This window comes from Monodelphis domestica, chromosome 2, assembly GCF_027887165.1.
Source record: "Monodelphis domestica isolate mMonDom1 chromosome 2, mMonDom1.pri, whole genome shotgun sequence".
NCBI classification, from domain to species: Eukaryota; Metazoa; Chordata; class Mammalia; order Didelphimorphia; family Didelphidae; genus Monodelphis; species Monodelphis domestica.
This window is the reverse complement of record NC_077228.1, coordinates 195,519,471-195,539,492: the sequence shown is the minus strand read 5'-3', so window position 1 is coordinate 195,539,492 and position 20,022 is coordinate 195,519,471. Positions and strand designations below refer to the sequence as shown.

The window sequence follows — 20,022 nt, the reverse complement described above, 5'->3', positions numbered from 1 at the left end:
TCTATCCTCTGTACCCCCTAGTTACCACAATGACATAAAATTATAGAATTTAGACCTTAAAAAGACTTCAGAGATCATCCAGAGGTGGGGTTCTTAAACTGGAGTCCATAGAGAGAAAGTAGGAAGTCTGAGAACTTAGATAGGAGCATATATATATATATATATAGATATATATATAGATAGATAGATATAGATATATAATTTTCACTTGCCTCTAGCTAAAATTTAGCACTCCCTTCAATTATTTAAAACTATTATTTTTAGAGAGGGTCCATAGACTTTACCAGACTCTCACTAGGGTCCATGACACAGATAAAGGTCAAGAAGTCCTACTCTAGTACATCTTCATTTTATAGCAAAGGAAAATAAATCCCAGAGCAGTTATCCAAGGCCAGACAGAAGCCAAACTGAGATTCAAACTTACGTCCTCTGATTCCAAGACTAGTACTGTCCTCACTAAACCCTACTGCTCTCTTACTCAAGGGAATTAATAACAATTTTGTTGTCATTCAGTTGTATACGACCCTTTGTGACCCATTTGGAGTTTTCTTGGCCATGATACCAGAGTGGTTTGCCATTTCCTTCTCCAGTTCATTTTAGGAAACTGAGGCAATGAGGGTTAAGCGACTGGCCCAAGGTAACACAACTAGTAAATGTCTGAAGCTTGATTTGAACTCAGGAAGATGTCTTTCTGATTTCAGGTCAGGTACCCTCTCCACAGCACCATCTAGTTGCCCCTTAATAACAATAGCTGACCAGAATATATAGTATCTCATTTAATCCTCATTACTGTTCTCCCAATGTTACAGACAAGAAAATTGGCCAGACAGGTTGTAACTCATCCAAAATCACTTGGCTAATTAGTGCAACAAGGATTTAAATGCAAGTCTTTTGACACTAAGTTCGGTTTCCATACTCCATTTGACAATGATGTTCTTGAGGGAACACAAGACCCTCAGGACCATTTGCTTTGGTTTTGTGTTCTCCATTCACTTGAACAGAAGGTATTTTAGAAAGCTTTTTCTGCAAGGGAACAAAAAAGCTCATGCTCACTTAACCAAAATCATTATGAGCTCTAGCAGAGTCTCAGAGATCATCCTACTTAACCCCCAAGTCTTACTAATAGTGAAAATTAAGCCCACTGAAGTTAGGTGACTTACCCAAGGCCTCTGCTTATGGTATCCATACTAGAATTCACAGCCAGATCATAGGATCATTGAATCATCAGTCTGAAACTGGAAAAGACCTCAAAAGCCATCCCATCCAATCCCCATTTTATACATGAAGAAACTGAGACCAGGAGAAGTTAAGTACTTGCCCAAGGTTACACAGACAGTAAGGCCCAGAGAGAATATTTGAATTCAAATCCTCTGACCTGATTTGATATGCAGTTACCTGGCACAGTGGATAGAGTGTCAGACCTGGAGTCAAGAAGACTCATTTTCCTGAATTCAAATTTGACCTCAGATACTTCCTAGCAGTGTGACCTCAGGCAAGTCACTTAACTCTGTTTACCTCAGTTTCCTCATCTGTCAAATGAGCCAGAGAAGGAAATACCAAACCACTCCAATATCTCTGCCAAAAAAAGCCCAAATGAGGATCATGATGGAACCCAGTCATGGGTTTAAGAATTCAACATGCCTGAAATGACTCAACAGCAACAATAACAACCACCTCTGACTTCAGCTCTTTCCATTGCACCAAGATCTCTTAAATCTAGACCTGCTGTTCTTTGTGCTCTATAACCACAGCTACTCCTACCCTTGATTCCATGAGCATTCCAAGTAACCAGTTTGGTTCTACGATGAAACCCATGAATCTGTATAGATTTGCTGAACAAAGCATGTTCCTGTTCCCATTGTATATAGATTCTCTCTTTGAGTGCCTCCAGCAGCATAAGATAATATCCATTTTTCATAATTATTTGGGAAGGCCTAAGGTAGAATCTGAATAGAAATAGGATCCCTGATTATTAAGTGTGGTGTATTTTAATAGCATGTTTCAAAGTAGAATTAGTGATCTCTACCTCTCCCAAAGTTTCCGTTAACTCTCTTCCTTTTACCACCCCACCTATCAATTAGTGCAAAGCTGTGATGGCTCATCTTTCCTCAAGTTGCTCAAATCCATCTCAATTTTCTCTTCCCCCTGTCACCACTCTAGTTCACACCCTCATCACCTCATATCAAGAATTACCATATGTACCTTCTCACCAGTCTATTCCCACTTTGATATATCCCCTAGGTGACACTTTGAAAAGTATTGTTTTTATGATATCAATCCCCAGCTTAAAATCCTTAAAAGGTTCTCATTATTCATGGGATAAAATCTAAGCATTTGAGGCCCTTAAGAACCTGGACCCAACCTACATTTCAAGACTTATCTCTGATTACTTCCCTAGAGAAGATCTCTACTCCACCCACACTAATTTACTCATCTAACACACCTTGTGCTTTCCCCCATCCCATACCTTTTCTCATGACTGTTACCCTATATGAAACTTCAGCTCCTGTTTTAAAGTCAAAATTCAAACTATCCATTCTTCTAACTCTGCACAAATCTTTTCCACACCAAAGACTTCTCTGGATGCTCCCAACAAGAGGTGCCATCTTCTTCTTCAGCCCTCCTATCTCACTTATTATTTGGATCAGATTTAGGGCTGGAAGGATCCTTGGAATTTGGCCCAATTTCATTTTATAGATGAGGAAACTAAGGTCCAAAGGTAATTCACACTAGTCCTAGCTGTTTGACTTGAAATGGAATATTATTTCCTGCTGTACCACATTATTTATTTGAGACTTGCCAATTATGACCTTATGTCGTAAGATTTGGATATTTTTGTTTGGTTATTTGTTTCTTGTTATCGAGTTTTTGGTTTATTTCAGATCTTTTAACACATGCAATATCTCCCTGACTATATCACAATACTAGCCAAAATCATAACTCGAACTTGTTTTATTCTACTCCCTCCCCCAGGACCTAGCCTAATGCCCCACGTGTTATAATTTTCAACAAATACATAGCTAATTTATTGAAATCAAAGAACTCTACTGGCCCATCCCTGTGAATTCAAAGGCGCAAACCCACCCAAAGAATACAGTCACACAAATTACTTAGACAGAAAACTGTGTTTGCTGGGTCCCTGAAAATAGATTTCTTTATTAGTCAAGTAGCAGCTGGAACTAATTTCTCTCTGGGAATCACTATGAAAGAGAGATACATCATCCAAAGAAATAACAAATGACGTACAGTTTGAAGAATACAGTCTTAGTATGTTATGGCAGTGTATTGAGGAAGCTTCAATCATCCACCAGGTGTTGTACATGCTACCTTATCGATCTTGGTTGTCCAGAGAACTCAGGAGACCTCAGAAATTTTACCTACATTTGAATTCCCACCTACTCCAATGAAGGCTTCAACACCGGCCCATCTGGGTGCAGGGTGTGCATGGCCCACAGACAGAGTGGGGTACACAGACTGTACGAGGCATGCATGGTGTACAGGAAGGAGTGGTACATGGATTGCAAGGCAGTCTGCAGGAGAAAACATCATTTAGGGTAAATTTTGTAGAGAATTGAATGAATAGCATGGAAATGAATAGCATGGAAAGAAGAAAAAGAATGGTTTCAAGTCAATAAGCTTTTATTAAGTAATTACTATTTGTTAGTATCTCTGCTAGAAGCCTAGAATACAGGAAGACAAAATGAAGACAGTTCCAGTCTTTGAGAAGCCTGCATTCCTCGAGAGCAGTGAGTGCAAATCTATCAAATGGGTGCCAAAGATGGCACACAGAGCGCTCTCTGTGGGCATGTAGCCACCCTCCCTCTCTCCTTCTCCAAGAGTTCATTACTAGAAAGGCAGAGGGACTTGGGCAGAACTGCTCCCCTCCCTATCTCCACCATGCCTGATGACATTTTTTTCTCATTCCCTGCTTCTCTCTCTGCCCAGCAGCCCAATTAGACCACATGGGGGTAAGGTGAGAGGCTCACAGGTGGCAGAGCTGGAGGGGAGTGGAGCACTCAGGTCACTCCCTTTCCCCTCTCCACACTTGTTGAGGACATTTCTCACTTCACTCACCCCTCCACCAAGTAGCCCAATGGAAATGCTTTCTCCCTATGCTGTGGAGGGTAAGGGGAGGATGTGGCATGTGATCTCTAGGGGGGAAGGGCAACATGGCACTTGGTTGGGGGGCGGCAGGACCCAGCACTTTATCTCTAAAAGGTTTGCCATCACTGCTCTAGAGGGAGAGATTGGATAATGATTGGATGGGACCTCTGGTTTCATTGCTGTAAAGAACTCTCAGTAAGGAAGCTCTCTCTCTAGAATCTTTCACAGTTGTCTGTGAAATGAAAAAGTGAAATGAAAAGTTAAGTGACTTGTCCTGGATCATGTAGTCAATATGTGCTAGAGGCAAAACTTCAACCTGATTGAGTTAAAAATGTTCACTGTACTCAACTGCACAACTGAAACTAAACAGAAGATTCAGAACAAATCAGAAACATTCCACGAAGCCTCTTTAAGCCTCTTAGCTAACCAGCAGTTATTTGATACATATCTATTTTTAATCAGTGGTTTTCTCCTGGGTGAATCTGGAACTGTTTCCTTATAAAAACAGTTTATACTCCTTTAATCAGGGAGACAATCCATTCTTTCTGGCTCTTTACAATGTACACAGTAAAATGTTATTTCTACTGTAATCCTTGGTGCTTCCTGCCTATTGATCACTCTGCATTACAGACATGTAAAATTTCTCAGACAAATACAAGTCTTGTTGACCCTCAACAAAGATTTCTAACTACCATTTTTGTTGTTCACTTGTCTCAGTTCTGTCTGACTCTTTGTGATCCCATTTGGGATTTTCTCAGCAAAGATATTGGAGAGGCTTGCCATTTCCTTCTCCAGCTCATTTGATAGGTAAGGAAACTGAGTTAAACAAGGTTAAGTGACTTGTCCATGGCTACATAGCTAGTAAGTCTCTGAGATCAAATTTGAACTCAGGAAGATGAGTCTTCCTGACTCTAGGCTCTATCCACTGAGCAACCTACTTGCCTTATCTACAGTCTAATATACCATGCTACTTCCTTTGGAATGAGAAAACATTTAAGTACAATTGTTTGTGAGCACTATCAATGGAGAGGATGAAATATGAGAAGCCAATAAACAAAATCATTACATGAGATGTCTGGAGATTAAATTGCACCCTCCCAAAAAATCAGAGGTTATGTGAACAACAAAAAGGCAGAACCAAAGCTGGTCCAACAAAGAAGCTACAGAATCAGTTGTGTTTCTAGTATGGGTTCTTGATCATAATATTTTAGATTTCCTCATCTGGCACTTTACACTGCTTTACCGTATTATAGAATAATTTTGCATAGTTCATTTATGATTCACAATACCTCTAGGAGAGAGACAGGGCAGAAATCATTCCCATTTTACAGGTGAGGAAATAGAAGCTCAGAGAGTTTAAGGAAAATAGCCCATGGGGGCAGCTGGGTAGCTCAGTGTGTTGAGAGCTAGGCCTAGAGACGGGAGGTCCTAGGTTCAAATCTGACCTCAGACACTTCCCAGCTGTGTGACCCTGGGCAAGTCACTTGACCCCCCATTGCCTAGCCCTTATTACTCTTCTGCCTTGGAGCCAATACACAGTATTGACTCCAAGACGGAAGGTAAAGGTTTAAAAAAAAAAAGGAAAATAGCCCAGGAGCAGCTAGGTAGCTCAGTGAATTGAGAACCAGGCCTAAAGATGAGAAGTTCCGGGCTCAAAATTGGTCTCAGACACTTCCTTAGCTGTGTAACCCTGAGCAAGTCACTTAACCCCATGTGCCTAGGCCTTGCTCTTCTGTTTTAGAGTTGTTACTAAGACAACCTGAGCAGGTCATTTAATCCCCATTGCCTAGCTCTTACTGTTCTTCTGCCTTGGAACCAATACACAGTATTGATGAGAAAAGAGGAAAAAAATGAGGAGAGGAGAGGAGAGGAGAGGAGAGGAGAGGAGAGGAGAGGAGAGGAGAGGAGAGGAGAGGAGAGGAGAGGAGAGGAGAGGAGAGGAGAGGAGAGGAGAGGAGAGGAGAGGAGAGGAGAGGAGAGGAGAGGAGAAAAGTTGCCCAATGTGACACAACCAGTGAATGATAGACCCAAAACTAAAGCCCATGTCTTCTACTTCTAGAGTCGTGGGACTACGTTGACCCAACTGAATTGTGCTAGCCCATGGCAAAAAAAGTTAAGACTGTCATTTTGGAATATCCACATGAAAAATATGGCCTTTGTTCGTTCCCAATACATACCAGCACTGGAAAGTACCCTGGATTTGGAGTCAGAAGAACTGGGTTCAAATCCTAGCTTTGCCACTTACTAACCAGGTAAATCACAAATTCTCCAGATATCAGTTTCCTCAATTCTAAAATGACAACATTGAACTAAATGTCCTCTAAGGTCTTTTTCAGTTCTAGTTCTGTAATCTTGTGATTCAAGGAAATAACTTTTCAAAGAAACTTTATGCCTTTGATTCATAGAACCCTGATTGCTTTCCAGTTACCTCCTCCCCTCTACCCACTAAGTATGATTGTCTCCGTCCCACTTACTTGCAGTCCTCACTCTCCAGAAGACTGTGATACGTGGCTATCTCACACTCAAGGCGGGCTTTAACATCCAAGAGGATTTTGTATTCCTGGTTTTGTCGCTCCAGGTCACAGCGAATGTTGGCCAGCTGGGACTCCACGTTACTGATCATACACTGCATTTGAGTCAACTGGGAGCTATAGCGGGCTTCTGTTTCATTTAGAGTGTTTTCCAGGGAATCTCTCTGCATTAAAGAAAAAATATGGCTGTGAGGAATAGGGCTATTTCCATATTGTAAAGCAAACTCATTGGTGGCACAGTGGATAGAATGTTAGCCTTGAAATCAAGTACTTGAGTTCAAATCTGGCCTCAGATATTTACTAGCTATGTGACCCTGGACAAATCACTTAACTGTTTGCTTCTGTTTCATCTATAAAATGAGCTGGAGAAGGAAATAGCAAACCACTCCGGTATCCTTGCCAAGAAAACTCCATGAACTTTATCAGTGTCAGATGCAAAAGAATGACTTAACAACCATGGGAATTAGTAGAGTCCCCTTCATTAAAAGTTTTCTAGCATGGTCCAGATGACTGACCATTTGTCAGGGATGATAGAAAAAGAGTTCTTGGCCAATGAACATAGGATCTTAGGAACATATTGAACATAGATGAAAGGATTTTATAGGTCATCTAATCCTATCCTCTTATTTTACAAATAAAGAAATTGAGGTGCAGTAAAGTTAAAGCACTTTTTTAAAGTACCACAAGTGTAGGATATAAAAGAAATGTAATTTGAACCTAACTCCTCTGACTTCAGAGTCAGTTCTCAGAATGACTTGGGTTCAGATCCCACCTCTGATATTACCTGTATGGCCATGGTGAAGTCACTTTCTCGGAGGGAAATGGATATCAGAAAGATCTGTTTTTAAGGGCAGCTATGTAGCACAGTGGATAGAGCACTAGGCATGGAGTTGGAATGATCTGGGTTCAAATCAGGCCTTAGACACTTCCCAACTATGTGACCCTGGACAAGTCACTTAATCCCACTTGTCTAAACCTTGTACTTTTATCTTAAAATTGGAAAGAAAGAAAGAGAGAGAAAGAGAGAGAGAGAGAGAAAGAAAAATAGAGAGAGAAGAGAGAGAAAGAGAAGAAAGAGAAGAAAGAGAGAGAGAGAAAGAGAGAAAGAGAGAGAGAAAGAGAGAGAGAAAGAGAGAGAGAAAGAGAGAAAGAGAGAGAGAGAGAGAGAGAGAGAGAGAGAGAGAGAAAGAAAGAAAGAAAGAAAGAAAGAAAGAAAGAAAGAAAGAAAGAAAGAAAGAAAGAAAGAAAGAAAGAAAGAAAGAAAGAAGAGAAAGAAAGAAAGAAAGAAAGAAAGAAAGAAAGAAAGAAAGAAAGAAAGAAAGAAAGAAAGAAAGAAGAAGAAGGAAGGAAGGAAGGAAGGAAGGAAGGAAGGAAGGAAGGAAGGAAGGAAGGAAGGAAGGAAGGAAGGAAGGAAGGAAGGAAGAAGAAAGAAAGAAAGAAAGAAAGAAAGAAAGAAAGAAAGAAAGAAAGAAAGAAAGAAAGAAAGAAAGAAAGAAAGAAAGAAAGAAAGAAAGAAAGAAAGAAAGAAAGAAAGAAAGAAAGAAAGAAAGAAAGAAAGAGGAAGGGAGGAGAGAGAGAAAGAGAGAGAGAGAGAGAGAGAGAGAGAGAGAGAGAGAGAGAGAGAGAGAGAGAGAGATTTGTTCTTAGTAGTAATTTCAGTCACCAAGCAGTGTTCTAGTTCCCCACATCTGAGGAAAGAGAAGAGACAGAAACCAATCCCCATATCTCTAAGAATAGACTTCTGAGCCCCACTTTCTTTATCTGTAAAATGGGGAAACTTATAAGTATAGTTCCCACCTCCCAATCTTATATTGAGGCTCAAGTAATCTATGTACTCCATGAAATTTAAAGTTTTATTTTTTGTAAAGATATTTTATTTTACCAGTTACATGTAATAACAATTTTCCACATAAGTTTTCTGAAGTTATAGGAACCAAACTGTCTCCCTCTCTCCCTTCCCTACCCTTTTCTGGAGTTGATAAACAATTTGACCTGGGTTATACATGTATTATCATGCAAAACATATTTCCATGTTGTTCATTTTTTTCCTTTTCTTTAAAGTTTATTTATTTATTTATTTTAGAATATTTTTCCATAGTTACATAATTCATGTTCTTTCCCTCTCCTTCTCCCACCCCCTCCCAAAGCCAATGAGCAATTCCACTGGGTTTTACATGTATCATTGATCAAGGCCTATTTCCATATTATTGATATTTACACTAAGGTGATCGTTTAGAGTCTGCATCCCCAATCATATTCCCATTGACTCATGTGATCAAGCACATATTATTCATTTTTGTAAGAGAATAATCATATAAGACCAAAACTGCCAAATAAAAACCCATATAAATCAATGTGAAAAATTGTATGTTTTCATTTGCATTCCTATTCCAACAATTCTTTCTCTGGAGGCGAAGAGCATTCTTTGTCATAAATCCCTCAGGAGTGTCCTGGATCATTGAATTGCTGCTAGTTGCTAATACTGCTGTTACCGTGTACTACTGAACCTTAAAGTTCTGTATAAATGTTTAGAATATATGACCTTAATAATATAAGTATAGCCCAGTGGAATTGCTTGTCAGCTTGGATAGGAGGGAGGGAAGAAGAAAGGGAGATAACATGAATCATGTAACCATGGAATTTTTTTTAAAATAAAACCTAAAAAAAAAAAAGAATACTTGACCTCTGAGTGATCCTCCAACTCTAATGTTCTGTGATAGATTTTTAAAGAAGATCTATCAGCCAATCAACTAACATTTATTAGGTGCCTGCTATGTGTCCAGAAGCTAAAGGTCAAGTTAGATTGGAGGTCCATAGACCTAACATTCCATGAACTTGTTGGGGTTTTTTGTTTGTTTCAAACCCTTAACTTCTTTCTTAGAATTGATACCAATTATTAGTTCCAAGGCAGAGGACCAGTAAGGGCTAGGTAATTAGGATTAAGTGACAGGGTCATACAGCTAGGAAGATACTGAGCCCAGTGTTGAACCCAGAACCTCTCATCTCCAGGCCTGGCATTCTATCCACTGAGCCACCTAGCTTCCCCTGAACTTATTTTTTTTTTTTGAGACTGTATTTCAACAGAATTGGTTTCCTCTATAATCTTGTATATTTTCTTTTTATGCACTTAAAAACTTTTTTCCGAAGAAGGGTCTATAGACTTTATCAAAGGAGTCTATGATACCCTCCCCCTCCCTCCCAAAAAAGAAGTTAAGATACCTTGGGCTAGATTAACATCTGAACTGTCTGAAGGGCTGAGTAAGGGCAGAGGATTGATTTCTATCTCTTCTTTTTCCAACCTGAGGAACTAAACCACTGTTTGATGACTGATATCATCTCTAAGAACACAGAACTTAATTGAAATAGCTCATGGGATATGTATGCACTTGTCTATTGTCTGTTGAGCTGTTGTGTTCTGCATTTCTCAAGAGGTGAGAGCCCTGGCTATACTCACCATGCTATGCTGGGCCTGCAGCTCGATCTCCAAAGCATTGATGGCACGCCTCAGGTCAATGATGTCTGACTGGTAGCTCTGGAGCTGCTCTGAGCTTGTGGTCACTTGCTGGTTAAGTTCCTCCATCTGAAACCCAGAAAGACACGGGCACTTGAAAATGCCATTGTTCTGTTCTGGAGGACATTGGAATCAGCTCAGGGCTGACCCCTGGGAGAAACCCACCTGAGCATTGAACCATTCCTCCACATCTCTACGGTTATTCTCCACAACGGTCTCATACTGGCACCTCATCTCTTCCAACATCCTATTCAGATCAACTGGAGGAGCAGCATCCACAGCAATGTTGAGCCGGTCCCCAAGCTGACAGCGAAGGGCATTGACTTCCTGCAAAGACACAAGAGTTCCGACACCGAGTATGCCATCCCACAAAATACTGATTCTCCTCTCTTGAGAAGAGACAAGGAAACTTTAAAAAAGGGGTGTGCTATGCCCAAAACAAAGAAGTAGAACAGAAGTTCCATGAGAGCAGAGACTATTTCATTCTGCTTTTGTATCCTCGGCACCTGGGATTTCATCCCTGTAGAGAACTCCCATTATGGAAATTCTCTCCACTGATGTGGTTGACAAGTTGACTAACTCATTCACAGATTTCATCAGTTCCTCAGTTCAGGCACCATCTCCATGCTAAGTCCCAAAACACCAAATACTTTTCGTATATCTTGAACTAGATGTCCCATCTTTAAGACATCTTAAATTCAACATGTCCATAACAAAACTCATCATCTTCCTTTCCCCCATCTCCCATAGGTCCCTCTCTCTTCCAAACTTTCATATTGCTGGCAAGGCACTATCATCTTCCCAGTCACCTAGGCTTGCAATTTTTGTGTCATCCTCGAATTCTCCCTGTCACTCTATTCTCCTGTCCAATCTGTTGCCAGATATTGTCACATTTACCTTCACAACATCTCTTATAAATACCCCTTTCTCTCTGTTCTCTTATCCATCACTCTAATTCAGACCCTTACCTCTCTCCTGAGCTATTGTAAGAACTTTCTAGTTGGTTTCCCTGTCATAAGTTTCTGCCCATTTCAATTCATTCTCTACTTAGCTGCCAACACACTTGTTCTAAAATATTGTTGTCATTCAATCATGTCCAAGTCTTCATGACTCTATTTGGGGTTCTCTTGGCCAAAGATACTAGACTGGGTTGCCATTCCCTTCTGTAGCCAATGGCAATGCAGCTACAGACAAGGAAATTGAAGCAATTAAGGTAGGTGACTTGTCCAGGGGCACACAGCTAGGAAGTAGCTGAGCTTGGATTTTAATTCAAGAAAATTCACAGTGCTCTATCCATTATGCCACCCAGCTGCTCACACTGCCATGAGCTTGTGGCTCCCTATTACCTCTGAGATCAGATATAAAGCCTTCTGTTTGCCATTTAAAGTCCTTCATCATCTGGACCCTTTCTCCCTTTCCAGTCTTTTTAAATTGTACTCTTCCTATTAGAGCATGAAGATCAGGGATTGTTTTTATTCTTTGTTGAATCCTGACCACTTAGTACAGGGCATGTCATATTGTAAGTCCTAATACATATTTTTGCTGGATCAATGCTTTATAAAATTAAGTTATTCCTCAGACCAGGAAGAAGTAAAGTGATAACCCATGATCTGGTAGCCAGTATGACTTGAGCTCAAGTTTTTCAGATTCTAAGACTAACCTTCTATCCTCTGTCCCATGCTAACAGGTCTGAACTCAATCCATAGCATCAACATGGTGCCTTCCATATAGTAGGCACTTATTAAATGCTCCTTCAGTTGAATTGAATTGAAATAATATGCATACAAAAAAAAGTGTATGCCAGGTAGAGTCTATCTCAGATATTTTGTGCATTTTGTCATTTTTTGAATGGCACTTCGTATTTAAAGTCCCACACAGAACTTAGAATAGAGATGATAACTGAACCTATAGAAACTGATAAGATCCCTGAATGAAATAGTCAAGCTGTCAACTGCATTAGTGGAGAAAGTTTACATAATGAGAGTTCCCTACAGGAATAAAATTCCAGGTGCTGAGCATACAAAAGCAAAGGAAGTAGGTAGCACAGTGGATAAAGGGTCAGGCATGATGGAATCAGGAGGAGCTGAGTTCAAATGTGACTTCAGACACTTGCTAGCTATGTGATCCTGGGCAAGTCATTTAATCCCAATTGTCCAGTCCTTACTGCTCTTTTGCTTTAGAATTGATGTTTAGTATGGGGAGGAAACAGTACTTAGCCTAAAGGATCTTACATTCTAATTCTTTGTTTTATTTCTTATTGTTTCCTCCTGAATTTCACTGATTCCAGGGTTATTTGTATCCTGCTATTTTGCCAACATCTTTAATTTTCTCAATTAGTCTCTTGACTAACTGAATTTCTAAATAACTGTGCTATAAGGAATGATGAACAGGATGATTTCAGAAAGAGCTGGAAAGACCTCCATGAACTGATGCAGAGTGAAATAAGCAGAACCAGGAGAACATTATAAATAGTAACAGTAACATTGTGGAATGATCAGTTGTGAAGGGCTTAGCTTAGCTACTCTCATCAATACAGTGATCCAGGACAATTCTGAAGCATTTCTGACAAAAATTCTGTCCAACTCCAGAGAAATAATTGTTGGAATTGGAATGCAAATCAAAACATACTTTTTTTTTTACTTTAGTTTATTTGTATGGGGCAGGGAGGGCTTTTGGTCTTATCTGAGTATTCTCTTATAAAAATGAACAATATGGAAGTATGTTTTGCATGATAACACATGTATAACCCAGATCAAATTGTTTACTAATTCCAGGAAGGGAGAGGGAAGGCAGGGAGACAATTTGGACCACATAACTTGAGAAATCTTATATAGAAAATTATTACATGTAATTGGTAAAATAAAATATTTTCACAAAAATAATCCATCATGTCAAAAAGAATAGTTATATCTTCTCTTTGTTGTATATGTTTAAGTCTTTAATTTCTTTCTCTTGTCTTTTTGCTATTGCTGGCCTTTCTAGAGCTGAATTTAAGGGGGGGGGGGGGAGTTTTGTGCTCTTATCTGGGCCTTTGGAGATAACACCCTGTCAAGATATTCCCAATCTACCTTTCTAATCTCTGCTAATCCATGATTTCTCCTAGGGGGAAATTCATTGTGAATAGAATCCTCCTACACTTGGTTGGGACTACTGTGTGAGAGTACCTCCTACACATACAGAAACTGGACAACCAGGTCTCAGGATGGTTTCTGCACTAGGTGGGAGGTCTACTTCAAGTCTGAGATGCTCTGGGCCAGATACAAGCCTGCTCCCAGCCAGACCTGACTCCAAAAGAAAGTTACTTTTTTAAAAGAGTCTTTAGAGGAAATCCACGTATTTAATATTGGTCTTTTAAGATGAGTTTCCCTGCTCTCCCTTGTTAGACTAGAATGATTCATGTTGATAATATGCTCCCTGGGAGGGCTCAATAAACTCAGGCAAACCTTTAGTAAAGACTGGCCAGAATTTGCAGTAACTCGTTAAATTAGGAATTCTTTTAACCTCATGAAGGAAACAGAAAACTCTGCGGCATTTGAGCTCCCCATCTGTAACCAGCAGTTTGGGAAGTCAAATCCATGGCCTTGATCCCCATAAAATCTTGAAAGTTTCGGGGAGGGGGGCTTTCTTCTGAAGAGCATGAGGGACCACTGTCCGAATTTCTTTTTTAAACCCTGAAGAAAATGTGTTTGTTAATGGCTTGTCTGTTTAATTATCCAATTTGAAAATTGCAGATGAGGGTGATGACAAGCTACAGCAGCTAAATGTCATTTAAAGGCCTGAGAACTTCCCCAAAGTGGATTCACAATATCAAATTCAGTTTCTATTTTCTCAAGAACCAGTCTGGCTCCTTCCAACCTTTCCAGTATTCTCATCTCTACTCCCCTTCGCATATTCTATAATCCAACTACAGGGGCCTATTTACTGTTCCTCACGCATGATGCTTCATCTCCCATCTCCATCCAAGTCTTAACATGACCTGCATGCCTAGAATGCTCTGTGTCCTCACCTCCATCTCTTATTTTTTTGAAGCCTTCAGTACTGAGCATCTTCTACAGAAGTTCTTCCCTCCACCTCCAGCTGGTAATGCCCTCAGATTACGCCCTGTGTGTATCTTGTCTGTACCTAAGAATTGACTCATTCTCTCTCCCACTGGAGTGGACATTCCATGAAGGCAGGAACTGGTGTTGCCTTAGATAGCCCAGTGCCTGGCACATAGGAAACAATGCTTGCTGACTCATTGGTATCTCTGATAGATCCGAGGTTTGTCCTCAGACTTGTTTGAGATGCACTAACCAGCTCTGGCAATAGGATTCAAGAGTTCAGAAACCAGAAGGCAGTGCAGTACAGTGAGAAAAGAACATTAGACATGGAATCAGAAGACCTAGGTTTAAATCTTAGTTCTGAAGCAGCTAAGTGATGAAATGGAAAGAGTTCTGGGCCTGAAGTTAGGAAGACTTGAGTTCAAATCCAGCCTTAGACACTTACTAGTTGTGCAACCCTGGAAAAGTCACAACCTCTATTTGCCTCAATTTTGAGGGCAGGTGGCACAGTGGATAGAGTGCTGGGTCTGAAGTCAGGAAGAGATCTTCAGGAGTTCAAAATCAGTCTCAGATATTTACTAGCAGTATGAGCCTGGGCAAGTCATTTAACCTGGTTTAACTACGTTTCCTCATCTGTTAAGTGAGCTGGAGGAGGAAATGGCAAACTACTCTGCCTAAGTATCTTTTCTAAGAAAACCCTAAATGGAGTCATGAAGTATCAGACACTACTGGAATGACTGAACAACAAAAACCTCAATTAAAAAAAAAAAACCTCAATTTTATTATCTATGAAATGGGAAAAGTAATAATATCTATCTCCCAGGGTTGTTGTAAGGATCAAGTGAGATAATATTTGTAAAGTCCTTAGCACAGTGCCTGGCACATAGTAAGCATACAAATGTTCACTATGATGATGATGATGATGATGATGATGATGATGATGATGATGATGATGATGATGACTTACTTCTTGTGTGATCATGAGCAAGTCATCTAACCTCTTTGAGTCTCAAATTTCTTCTCTATAAAACTGATTGAACTAGATTGAACTAGAGGTTGAACTAGGGGACAAACTAGAGGTCCACCATGGTCCCTTCCAACTCTAGGTTGAGGATACTCTGCTTAAAGATCACCTAGGCCAAACCCTTAATCTCACTGATGAGGACACTGAGGATCAAAGAGGTGGGAGACTCATCCAAAAGCACCTCTCATGTTTTACCTGGGATGTCAAAAGGGCTTACCTCTTCATGATTTTTCTTAAGACAGAGCAACTCCTCTTTCAGGGACTCCACCTGAGCCTCCAGGTCAGCCTTGCACAGGGTCAGCTCATCCAGAATCCTGCGCAGACCATTGATATCAGCCTCCACCAGCTGGCGCAGGGACACCTCTGTCTCATACCTACATACACAGAACAGATTCAAAGGCTGAACAGATGAAGCATGATTTCATTTCCCAGAAGGAATGAGCTGCTCAGAATTTCCCCAATCCCTACAGAATAGCAAACCAATACAATGGGGAGGGCAGCCATCCATTTGGCTCTTAAACCATTCCAACTTACTTCGTTCGGAAGTCATCTGCAGCCAGCTTGGCATTGTCAATCTGTACCACCATCCTGGCATTCTCTGCCTTGGTGCATAGAACCTGAGGACAAAGGACACAAATAATAAATTGACTTAGAAAGAGAAAAGAGAAATTGGCTTAGAAAGAGAAAACAAACAGTGGGATTGATATCTGAAAAAGGCTAGGATTCAGCCATAGTTCATTCTCTCAGACAGAAAATCTTCCCAAAGGAGGGAGATCCAGGAAAATCATCTTGAAGAATTTGCAGATACTCTATGAATCTAGAATCACTAGGGAACTTAATTTTTCATAACTTCAAGAAAAGAAGTTATGTGATAATAGAAGGTCAGCCTTAGAGTCAGGAAGACCCAAGTTCAAGCCCTAACTCTTGACACAACTGAACCAACCGCTTATCAATCTTGGCAATTCTCTAAAGAGAGTTACCAATAAAGAGAGTTTCTTATATTTACTGCATTTTTTCAGTCATTTTTTCACTAGCATCTAACTCTTAATGAACCCATTTGGGGTTTTCTTGGCAAAGATCCTGGAATGGTTTGCCATTTCCTTCTCCAGCTCATTTGACAGATGAAGAAACTGAGGCAAATAGGATTTAGTGACTTGCCCAAGGTCACACAGCTAGTAAGTGTCTGAGGCCAGATTTGAAATCAGGAGAGGAATTCCTGGCTCTAGGTCTGGCACTCTATCTACTGTGTCACCTAAATCAAAACAAAGAAAAAAATACATCTCCTTATTTTTTACATGGTTGGTAAAGTGTCAGGAAACGAGAAATTCAGAGTTTTAGAGTTAGAAGGAACCTTAGAGGTTATTGAAATGTCTCTAACAAGCTGCATGGCCTTTTGAAACCTCAGTGGTAGGGGTAGCTCACATTTCTGCAATAATTTAAAGTTCCACAATATGTCTGTGTGATAGATAGTTCAAATATTACTACTCTCATTTTACAAAATAAGGAAATTGCATCTCAGAAAGGCAAAGTAACTTATCCATGATCACACAACTAGTGATTGTTAGTGCTAGGGTTCTTTTGTGCCCAAAGATCTTTCCCCTTTGCCATACTGCCTCTCACTAAATCAGAGTGAAGAGCATCCATGGATAACCTCCAGGATCCCTTCTAGATCTAACATTCTATAAGTTTACAATTCTCTCACCAAACCAAACCCCTTATCTTATAGAGGGGGAAACTGAGGCACAGAACACAGAAGGGATTTGCCCAATGTTTTATAGCCATTTATAGACATAAGAACCAAGGTCTCCTAACTTCTGCTCTAGTTTCATATGTTACAAATAAGGAAAATGTCCTAAAATAAGAAATGATGTCACCCTCTAAGCACACATCTTTCCTTTTCATAGGTTAAACTTTTGGGAGATGGCATCCAGGTTGCCTTTTTGGGTCATGAAATTATGGGATCATAGCTTTAGATATGGAAGATATCTTAGGAATCATCTGGTTCAATCCCCAAATTTTACTTATAAGGAAACTGAGCCCAGAGAGATAATGATGATAATAATAGTAATAGTTGTTGTTGAATCATATCTAATTCTTTGTGACTCCATGGACCATAGCATGCCAATACTGTATTTGAGGTTTTCTTGGCAAAGATATTAGAGTGGTTTACCATTTCTTTCTCCAGTGGATTAAGGCAAACAAAAGGTTAAGTTTCTTACCAAGAGTCACAAACCTGAAAAGTATCTGAGGCTAGATCTTGAACTCAGATCATCCTGACTCCCAGCCCAGAACTCTATCCTCTGCTCTATCTAATTGCCTCCAAATTAGAGTGGCCAGGTGGCCCAAGATCACCCTACTATTCAATGTCAGAGCTACCATTTGAACCCACATCCTCTGAATCTAAAAGAAACGCCCTTCCCCCTGTACCACACTGCTTCTTTGGTGATATACCCACGCCCTCCTGCAATCAGCTGATGACTTGGTTCACCAAGAATTAGACATTACCTTCTGCTGTAGTTCCTCAATAGTCCTGAAATATGACTGGTAATCAGGACATATGGTGGGCCCTTGAGATTGGCAGGCTTCTTGGATTTTGTTCTCCAGGTTAGCATTCTCTTGCTCCAGTTGGCGCACTTTCTCCAGGTAGTTGGCCAGGCGGTCATTGAGGAACTGCATGGTCTCCTTCTCGTTGCCATTGAAGACACCATCCCCGAACCAGCTGCATCCCCCCACCACACAAGGGATGCTGCAGCTTCCCGGTAAGGAGCAGGGCGGGCGACAGCTGCTCGGGCGACAGGAAGATGGCAGGTAGGTCTTGGGGAGGCAGCTGCTCGGCCGATAGATGCTGGGCACATAGCCCATGGGCTGACAGAGGTAGGGCATGCAGGCTTCGGGTCGGCAGCTCATGCCAGTGGAGCAGACGGAGGCAGCCTGGGTGCAGCTCTTGCCAGTCCCCAGAGAGCCGGTGTTGGTGACGCAGCAGTTGGATGTCATGGTCTGAGGCGCCTGGGCTGCTGATATCTATTGGACTTTATCTTCCAAAAGTCTTTTATACCGTGGAAGGGAAGGGGGATGGGGCGTCAGGCAAGAAAGTTCCTGGGCACTGTTGTTTATGTTTACACTCAGCCTGCGAGGAAGCTAGTAATTAATTTGTTATTTCATTTCCAATAAGGAGGCTCCATTCCTCATAAAATCTTCCAGGCTTGTCATTTGGCAGGGAGGACTCGGAGCTCCTATCATGGATAGGCAGAGTGAAAGCTTCAGAAGACATCTTCAAAGGCCCACATGGGTTTCTTTGACCCTCATTACTAGGGTGGGGCATCATCCCACCTTCCCAGCCCCCTAGCATCGAGAAGCCTAGCCCCCGCTTCCTAGGGGCCCTGGGAAAGCTCACACTTAGGTGGCACACTGGTCGTTGCCCATAATGAGGCCATGCTGAAGAACTCTCAAGACAAAACAGTGTGGGAGGTAGAAATTGCGATGAAACCGGGATTAGGGAAGTTTAAATGAAGCCTGAAGAATGGACCAGCTGAGGATGGAAAAGTCTCTAACAATCTCCTTCAGTGTGGGCAAAGATCTATGTTAGGCAGGACAGAAACAAAGTTGCAGAAACAGGAATATGTAATATAATAACACCATATATTATATAATATGATAATATAACATGTTATATTATAACAATACAATATATAATAGTTATAGAAATAGGATGGGAAGAACTGAGGTCTCTAGCTTGGAGAAACAGGTGAATATTATGGGAAAGGACTACTTTTGCTTTTCTGCGCTGAGGAAAACAGATGCAGGTAGGTGCTGGCACATGGTTAAAAGTTGGCTCTCTGGAGAGAAAAAAAAATGGACCTATAATATACTTGACTAATTTCCAAGGTACACCTGTGCATACTGAAAATTTAGCAGTTGGCTCTCACCAGCTGGTTCCCTCTGGCTCCAGCACAGCCTTGGATAGAGAAAGGCAGCTCAAAAGGGAGCCTCCCGTCACCTTAAGGGGACAGTCTTCAAATATGGGAAGAGTTTGAAAGGGAGACTAGATGTGTTCTACTTGGCCCCAGAGGATAGAACTGGTGCAGGAATAATGTAATAGAAATGGCTGTCAGGTTTCAGCTCAATCTGAGAATGGAGTTCCCCATTGCTAATAAGAATTGCTAATTGATAGGAAGAAGGACCTTCTTTCATTAGAGACTTCAGTAGAGGAAATTATGGGGGAATGATGTCAGGGGGATGGAAAATGAAAACAAAAGATGGATCTCAGTGAATGGCCCCAGTTGTTTGGGGGGGGGGGAGGATACATGAAGTGAGGTTCTTGGAGGGAGTGGGAGAAAGGAATGACATGGGAAGCTGGTACGGAGAAGATAATGTCTGGAGCTGCTGTGGTGAGTGGGATAGCGAATCAAATAGGAGACGAGAAAAATTGCTTTTGCTTCTGTGTATGCCTCACAACAAAAGAAGAAGAAAAAGATGCAATACATTTCCTTGAATCGAAGACAACCAAGTTCAGAAAAGATTCCCTAAAACTAAAAGATTTTTGTCTTGTTTTTGGTGATTAACCTAAGGGAAATTTTTCAATTTAATTCCGTTTCAGAGCTTCAACTCTCCAGTTCACCTTTGACCAAAATGGAAGGGGAATGCTTACAGAAAGAGAGTAATTGGTTTCAGGAATATATCATTCTCTATGGGTGCAGCCTATGATGCTGACATTTGTGTTGTTCCCTTTTAAGCAAATCAAAAACACTAAAACCTGACCTTTTTACCTTTCTTATGCTATAGAAGGAATTTTATCTTTTGTTCTTGAACAAT

The 20,022-nt window shown here is 40.8% G+C and overlaps 1 protein-coding gene across 1 annotated transcript; it reads right to left on the bottom strand.

The window, feature by feature from the left end:
* Window positions 1–3,127: 3,127 nt before the first annotated feature.
* On the bottom strand, window positions 3,128–18,213 carry KRT32 (keratin 32). Its single transcript, XM_001368093.3, has 7 exons — window positions 17,716–18,213; window positions 15,745–15,827; window positions 15,428–15,584; window positions 10,312–10,473; window positions 10,090–10,215; window positions 6,579–6,799; window positions 3,128–3,530 (listed from the first exon to the last, which is right to left on the bottom strand). The coding sequence occupies exons 1-7, from the start codon at window positions 18,202–18,204 to the stop codon at window positions 3,413–3,415; spliced, it is 1,356 nt and encodes a 451-aa protein (XP_001368130.1). The 5' UTR covers window positions 18,205–18,213; the 3' UTR covers window positions 3,128–3,412.
* Window positions 18,214–20,022: the final 1,809 nt, after the last annotated feature.